The sequence below is a fragment of the Gobio gobio genome, assembly GCF_949357685.1.
Source record: "Gobio gobio genome assembly, chromosome: 8".
NCBI classification, from domain to species: Eukaryota; Metazoa; Chordata; class Actinopteri; order Cypriniformes; family Gobionidae; genus Gobio; species Gobio gobio.
In genome coordinates, this window is record NC_137114.1 from 40,593,273 (window position 1) to 40,601,911 (window position 8,639).

The 8,639-nt window shown below is 37.0% G+C and overlaps 1 protein-coding gene across 1 annotated transcript in view; it reads left to right on the top strand.

Moving 5' to 3' along the window:
• snx19b (sorting nexin 19b) overlaps positions 1-8,336 on the top strand; it is a 33,978-nt gene extending 25,642 nt beyond the window's left edge. The window contains exons 10-12 of the mRNA XM_079824098.1: positions 2,920-3,104; positions 6,312-6,399; positions 7,149-8,336. Of these exons, the coding sequence (XP_079680224.1) occupies positions 2,920-3,104; positions 6,312-6,399; positions 7,149-7,272 (397 nt within the window). The 3' untranslated portion in view covers positions 7,273-8,336. The remainder of the gene's footprint in view (positions 1-2,919; positions 3,105-6,311; positions 6,400-7,148) is intronic.
• The last annotated feature ends 303 nt before the right edge of the window (positions 8,337-8,639 follow it).

The window sequence follows — 8,639 nt, forward strand, 5'->3', positions numbered from 1 at the left end:
ATTTGTTTTTTGGCACTGCAGTAAGCATGACCATATGAGGTTCTCAGGATCTCAGGTTCTGTCACCATGTAGCATCTGTGGCATTTCAAAGAGTCAGAACCAAAATAAACCAGCTATGTAATCGAAGAGCAGGACAGATTTAAATCAATGACACATGAAATTCCTGTGTCCACTTCATATAGTATTCATGAAAGGTGAAAACCCTCAGGTGAGGCACATGTTTTCCTGGTTGGTTATGTGATTTGAGCCCTGATTGGGTTATATAATTATAGCATTATAGATTTTCTGACTATTTGTCTCTTGTTTTCAACTATACTGAAGTTGGTCAGTTGTTGTTTATATATTGATCATGTGTTTTTGCTGCATTAAATCAACTGCTTAAAAGTCACAGAACACTTAATTTATTCTTTGGAAATAATTGTAAATTTTTGACAAAAGTGTGTGTGTGTTTTACCTACAGTCGCCAGACTCTGTACATATATTGTTCTCATCGAGCCGAACAACTTTCTAATTTACAGTCATTAGCTCCGACCAACAGGAAGTCTTTTTGTTTGAATGTGGATTTTTTAATCTGAATTTGCTACTGCTCCAAAGGGCTTCATAAAATTCCCCCCAAACTTTTTAGTCGTGTTTGACTGTTGTGCTCGTATCTTTTGCAGCTTGTTGCGCATCACACAGCATCCTTAAAGGTCCCATGGCATGAAATTTTCATTTTATGAGGTTTTTCAACATTAATATGAGTTCCCCTAGCCTGAATATTGTCCCCAAGTGGCTAGAAATTTTGATTGGTGTAAACCAAGTTCTGGCTGTCTTTCTCTGCCTTTGAGAAAATGACAGCCCAAACGAGCTGATCTTAGGTTTTCCTGTTATGACGTCATAACAGGAACGGTTACCTCCCTTTCTTCTGCCCAGAGAATCGAACCAGTTCACCAAATCGGACTGAATCGTTCTAAACGGTTCGTGTCTCGAGTCGGCGCTGATCCATCATTTACTAAAGTTACTAACTTTCTGAAATGAGTGACCGTCCCTCCGACTAGAAATAAACTAATAACCTAAAGTATATGCTAATAACTACAACAGTTCACTGAACTTAGACGTGCTGAGAGAACAGATGAGTGACATCCGTCTCTCTGGCAGGCTTGTGCCTCGTAGACCTCGTTAAACCACACCCCCTCTGCTCATTTCAAATGCGAAGATGTCAGCCAATCACAACAGTGGGTGTTTTTACTGAAGTCTCACAGCAGACATGCCCCTTTAAACAGGGCATTCAGCCAGAGGGCAAACATCAGTGTAGAAAAAATGCCTTTTATTTCTAAATTATGACATTTTATGATGTAAAAATCATACTAACAATATAAGTACACCTCAGAATACATTATAAAATAAAATAAAAAATCCATGCCATGGGACCTTTAAAACTAATGGTCAAATTAAAGTAGTTCAACTTAAAAAACAAACCATGTCTTTAGACTTTGCTTTATTTATTTATTTATTTATTTTATTATTCTGATTCTCCATTTTCTTCCACTCCAGATAAGGGTGATTCAGGTTATATAAATAAATATATATATATATATATATATATATATATATATATATATATATATATATATATATATATATTATATATTATATATTATATATTATATATATATATATATATATATATATATATATATATATATATATATATATATATATATATATATATATATATATATTTTTTTTTTTTTTTTTTTTTTTTCTTATAAATATTTTTTTCTGTGTAATATTATTATGTGTAAATATTCAATTTCTGTTTAAAAATTGCCTTTGTGTATGAAATGTGTTATATAAATAAACTTGCCTTGCCTTTATTTTCAGCCTCTCTCATAAAAATGTAATGTCTTATTCTTTTTTTCCACATCTTTTTTCATTTCTTTTCGCTATGCTGACTGTCTGCCAAAATGGTAGTGATTATTAAAAGATTAAACAGTCTCCTCCACAGAAATGTTATGCAATCCCTCAGTTATCCGCAATTTCTTCAGCTTAAAGTGGCCAAAAGTAATTTTGAAGAACTGATTCTGTGAAATTATGCTATTTTTTTTAAAAGCATAAACCATATCCATATGTGGCCCATCACTGATTTTGATTGGAATGGACAAAGAACATTTCAGTGGCACATGTGAATGCAACTTTGCTGAAGGATATTCGTGAAAGATGGAGTCTAAACATGTTGTTATTTTTTACTTATCCTTTCCATTTGGTAGAATTTTTTTATGTATTTTGATCACACATGGTTTGTAGCGTGTTTTCTGCTGTTTATAAGGGGGCATTTTTACATCACAATGTTTTCAATTAAAAATTCTGAGGTCATTTACAAGGAAACGTCGTTTTGGGGGCCTGAAAACGCAAACTTTTGAAAACGTGTTTCAAAGTGCAAGTTTTTTCAAACGATACCATTATCGTCTCCGTGTAAACAACAAAAACAAGAATTTGTGAAAACAGTGACGACGTGCGTATGTGTATTATATGTTTAGTCTATAGGTATCTGCGAGTACTAGACAACCAAAACAACAATGGCAGACTACAGGACCGTGTTTGAATGCTTCTCCAGCAAAGTGTAGATTTACTGCACCCCTACTACGATCAGGGAAGACGCATTATTTACAAATGTTAATGCATTGGTCCGTAGTGTTTCTTTACATAGTGAAATTGCAAGCTACTGGCCTGGCATGCATAATACAGTTTTTAGTCGTTTTCGTGTGAGCAACGATCGGTTTGACAATGTTAACGCTAAACTTTTCAAGCACGCAAAATGAAAAACTTTCCAGGTTTTAATACATAGTTGTCGTGTAAACTTACTTCATCAGCAATCCTGAATTTTCTTTCTTGTAGCATCATATTAAATTCTTTGTGTTGTTGTGATTTGGTCTGTAGGTGGCTAGAGGTGGGTGTGGTTAACCTGACCTGTACGCAGTATTGGGTGATTTATCTGCGGGTGCTGCAGGAGGCCATCTGGCCTGGAGGAAGTCTGCCGGCTCAACCCCGACCCCAACGCAGCCAGCAGCAGAAAGAGGAGAGCAGAAAGCAGGCTCTGCAGTGCCTTATGAAGCTTCTGCCAGGTGAGGCGCCACATAATATTCACGCACACACTACCGTTTAGGGTCAGTATGAATTTTTTTCAATACTTTAATCAGCAGAGATTAATTAAATTGATCAAAAGTGACAGTGACAATGACAAAAGATTTCTGTTTAAAATAAATAACTTTTTAACGTTACATTCATCAAAGAATCCTGGAAAATGGTTTCCACAAAAATATTAATCAGCACAACTGTTTTCAACATTGATAATAATAAAAAAAAAATTCATGAGCAGCTAAGCAGCATATTAGAATGATTTCTAGAGTAGGCAATTTTGGAGCGGCTAGCTTTGAAAGCATGAGATCCGACCCTCCCTTCAGAGCGTCTCCAAAGCCACGCCTCCTTCGTAACACATGAACGCACACAGCAGAGTTTGCAAAGTGTCACAAGACAAGAGATGTCTCAAAGCACATAACATTACAATAATAACGAACGTAAACATTTTACTTGTACCACCTGACTTATTTATTTCAGCGTTGATAATGTTGACATAAGCTGCGTCCAAAATCGAAAACTTAAAAAACGAAAAATAGTAGGCCAACAGAGTAGTATGTCCGAATTCAAAGTATTCAAAGATTCTGAAGTGCGCATACGATGGACACTTTACCATCCCATGAGGCCAAGGGAGAGGATTTATGAATGGAGGTGATGGGACGCAACTGACACTGGTAGGTCACATTATAATGACAACATGGTGGATGTAGTACGTCCGGATTACATTCATACTAAATTCATTCATACTATATTGAACATACTTTTTTAGCGGTCGTGAAGTTCGTTCCAATTCAAATGTAGTACCTACTCGCATAGTACACGATTTCGGACGCAGCCATAGAAACTCATAAATCCAAGTCTCAGGACGTGAACAGCTCTGGGTAGAACATCATGGGTTGCCATCTCGTAATTATTGTCTACAACTCTGCATAACCTCATGGAATGCGCTGATGACGTGTGCGCGAACAAGGTGCGCAGAGGTATTGAAATACATATGTTGATAGGCAGGTAGGACATCGTATCATTGCATTCGGACCAAATGCAATGATTGGATGAACATTTTTTTGAGAATAACACAGAAGATATATGTACATCTTTTAATATTTAGACCACTTCTATTATTGATTGCTATATGGATGTGAAGAGAGTTTCAACCAGTATAACAAAAATTGCCTACCATACCTTTAATTTCTGAAGGATCATGTGACACTGAAGACTGGAGTAATGATGTTGAAAATTCAGCTTTGCATCACAGGAATAAATCACGTTGTACGTTATATTATATTAATATATTAAAATATAAAATCATTTTGTTTTTAAATTGTAATACTACTTCACAATATTACTGTTTTTACTGTATTTGTGGTCCGTGGTTGAACCACGGTGAGAATAAGAGAGTTCTTTCAAAAAAGAAAATCTGTACAGTTACAGAGATCTCCACTGACACTCAATTAAAGGATGTATCGAATGTAATCTGAGATGTTTTTCACCTCTTTATAAGTGATTGATAGATCAGTAATTGATTCTCTATTGGTTTTTCAATAAAAAAGGGAACTGGGCGCATTAAAGGGGTCATGAAATGACTTTTTACATTTTTTTATACTGTTGTCTGAGGTCAACTTATGATGTTCGCGTGGTTCTTACATTCAAAAACATCATAATGAATAAATAAAAAAATTATTTCTGCCCTGGTTTTGAGGCTCTCTCAAGAAATGCTCGGTTTTTATGGGCATGCCGCACTAAAGACTTGGAAGTAAACGCCCACGGCTAGGATTGGATAAGATTTGCATATTTAATGAGCTTCAGCTCCCCTGTCAGTACATGTGGGAATTGTTTTGAAAGCGTGTGAGGAAACCTCAAATGGAATGAATCACCCACAGGGCTTGCAAAATGTCTTTATCAAACAAACACAATGATTCATCTCTCATCCACCCACGATTTATTGGAATGTTATTTTTTTATTACTTGGCCCGCCCGTTCGGTGGATATAACCGTGAACCGTAAACACACACTCACACGCACGCTCGCCAGCGCCCTTCAAATATCAAGTCAAGAGAGTGAACAACGCACATCAAGAAAGGAATGTTATTTCACTATTTAAGATAGTTTTGGTAGCCCGTCTGAAAAACACATAGCCCCGGAACGTTGGGCTTTGCGAGCAGTGGCCCATACATGTCCTAGTCTGATCCTGAATCGCAATGAACCGGCAACACCACAAATAGAGGATTCTTCAGCCTTTGACAGCGTGCTAAGGTATGTTCAGTTAGACACGTATACATAATCAATACGATCTGTAACAATGAAATACTATCACATATAAAAAAAACACACATTAGTGTGTTGCTTCATTCATTCATGTAATCTCATCCTGTCTGCAAATCCAGTCTCTTGTTTACAAACGAATCCGTGGTGAAATGAAGGAACAGACACGCAATGTCTTCCCCACGTGAGCTGGATATTCATTAAAAATAAAGTTCATCCATGCATTCATGATATTGGAATCCGAATGAAGCTTATGTGGTATGTTTATTGCCTAGAAGTTCGACACGGTTTAGCTCTATGTAGGCCTATGTAATCTCAGGCACGAGTCGGTGGGCGGGGCTACAGAAGCAGGCGTACATATTTATCTGTTGAGGCAGCGTTTCAGCATACGATGACGTCAAGGGTCGACATATTCTGAGATCTCTCGTTTTCTGGGCCTGGTGTCTATAGAAGCTTTTCTTTGACTAACAAGGACGTTTTCAGCTCCAAAACGTACAGGATATTCTTATATCACGATTAACTTTTATATATCAATGGCTCAAGGGAAAGTTGATTTCTCAATTCATCACCCCGTTAATGTGTTAAATATGAAGAAAATTAAGAGATTAATCATGCTTAAATATTGTAATCGATTGATTTGTAACTTTTGAGTGAACTTTTTTTTTTAGCATTTAATGTTTTGGATGTAACATGTCAAATTTGAAGTTTGAAAAATAGGGTTTACAACTAATCTTGTGATTTGAGACAAAAAGCTGTTCAGTAACACAACACCATTGCTCAATCGAAACATAAGAATCAAAACATGGGAAGGTCAGAGGAAAGCACCGCAACAGAAAAATTATTGTTCTTCATCAATTGTGTGGTGTAGTCCAGCAGATCTTCATCTCTGTGTTCCTTGACTGAGTTTATTGTGTGTTTCTGTGTTTTTACAGATCTGGTCTGTGATATGCTGGGCTCTGAGAAGTACAAGATATCTTGGCAGACGGTTGTGGATTCTTTTCAGGACCCCACTATAAACAGGTGTGTTTGAGCACTAAACACAGATGAAGATAAAGATCAGCACCGCAGCCACTTGTGCAACATGTTCCTAGATGCATATTTATGAGAATAATAGCATTAATCGGAAACTCCAAATCCTTTGGAAATGTCAGAACCTAGATGAAAATATATTGTAGCGTCTTGTCATCAACATTGTCAACTGTTTGTAGCTGTAAAAAGCACATGCATATTTAATGAATCAAGCAGATATGGCCTTGTGAACATGTGGCTTTATTGGTTAAAATGGTCAGGCTGTAATTTACTTACAGCATTCTTGTTATGGCACAGTAAGCAAGCAATGCCGATAAAAGAACGCAGAAATGTGCTTTCAATAGATACATCTATAGAATCTATTGCTGTGCTGTGTTATCAGGATACCTCGTGACATCTTTGTAGACTGTTACCACAGTGGGGATACGTGATTTATTCTCACCAGCTTGGGTTTTGAGGGAGCTGCTCTTTGATTTACTAGAACATGCTGAAGTCTGCTGTAGATGTCCAGATGAAGCAGATGCTGTTACAATCAGTTATACATTGATGCAGTATCCTTTGCTTTATGAGCTGTGTCCTTAGCAGACAGTAGAAAGAAGTGGATGGCAACAAGGCATGTCCGAATCCAGTGTCTGCGTGACATCCTGTCTAGGATCTTGAGGGTCTTGATAATACAGTGTTGTGTGATCTATGTGCAGGTTGTAGCTGTGCTTTTGACCTCCTGTGACTGTTTTTTGCAGGCATCTTGTGTACTGCATCTGGGATCTGCTAATCGAGTTTCTTGTCCCTGAGCTGTCTGACGAGGACTTTCAGAAAACACTTCTGCACAGCCTGTCCAAAAATGCTGAGAGGCTCCCACCATAGGTGTGCTGGGGGGGGACTGGAGACATAAAAACGCTTGCATACATGCATGCATGCGTATCACGAACAAGCGTTTGTTCCGTTGCGATGGGAATACAGGCAGAAACGTGATCAAGAAAGTAAGGATTTTATCCGCTAAAGCCTGTGTCTGGCACCAATTTGGTCTCCCTGTTTCTGGGACGCACAACGCACATCCGGGCAAGCATTGATTAATGGACACCTGTTTTGTGTTTTATCAAACCACAAGTCCAATCTCAAAAGCCCGACATACCGGATCTGAATTAGTCGCAAGTTCTCCAACTTTTATCCACCTTGTTCTCACTTCAGCTTTGGGCAAAGCTCTTACAGATGGACTGCTCAAATCATTTCCGCCCCGTCCTATTACGTGTTTATGGCCTTTCAGTCTTGTTATACCTTGAGTTTACACACTTTGATTCATCAGACGCTGTCCCAGTTTGTTCTCTTCAGCCTTCCATTGGAGGAAAGCCTATTTTTCCTCGAGATTCCTCCTTAAGCATGAAATTTTGTCACATCTGCTTCTGGTGTCACGGTAAAGTTGTACGTGCTTTGAGTGCTTTCGGCCAACTTATGAAGCCTTTAAATATAGTTTCACTCTTCACAACTTCTAATTAAGTGGTTGGATGCTGACATACAAAGCCTCTAAAGAAAAAATCATGTTGATTCATCAAAAACGGCCAGTTTTCTGAACACTTGTCTTAATATTTATTTACGGTCTAATTGAAGTTATCTTAAAGGGATAGTTCGCCCAAAAATGAAAATGTTGTCATCGTTTACTCACCCTCATGTTGTTCCAAACCCGTGTGAGTTTCTTTCTTCTGTTGAACACAAAAGAAGGCATTTTAAAGAATGTTGGTAACCAGACAGTTGACTTCCATAGTATTTTTTGACTATGGAAGTGCCGTAAACTGTCTTCAAAATATCTTATTTTATTCCAAACCTGTATTACTTCTTTCTTCTGTGGAACATATAAAAGAAGTTTTGATAAATGTCTGAGGATTTTGGATTTTGTCCATGTAATAGAAGTAAGCATTAAAAAAGTGAGCATTAAAAAAAAAATTAGGTTACCAACATTCTTCAAAATGCCACATTAAAATAATATACACTGTTGTTCAGAAGTTTTTGTTCGATAAGATTTTTTTATGTTTTTAGAAGTCTCTTATGCTCACCAAGGCTGCATTTATTTAATTAAAAATACAAAAAACAGTAATATTTTAAAATATTATTAAAATGTAAAATAACTGTTAAGCTGGATTTTCAGCATCACTACTCCAGACTTCAGTGTCACATGATCCTTCATAAATCATTCTAATATGATGATTTGATGCTAAAGAAACATTTCTGACTTTTCT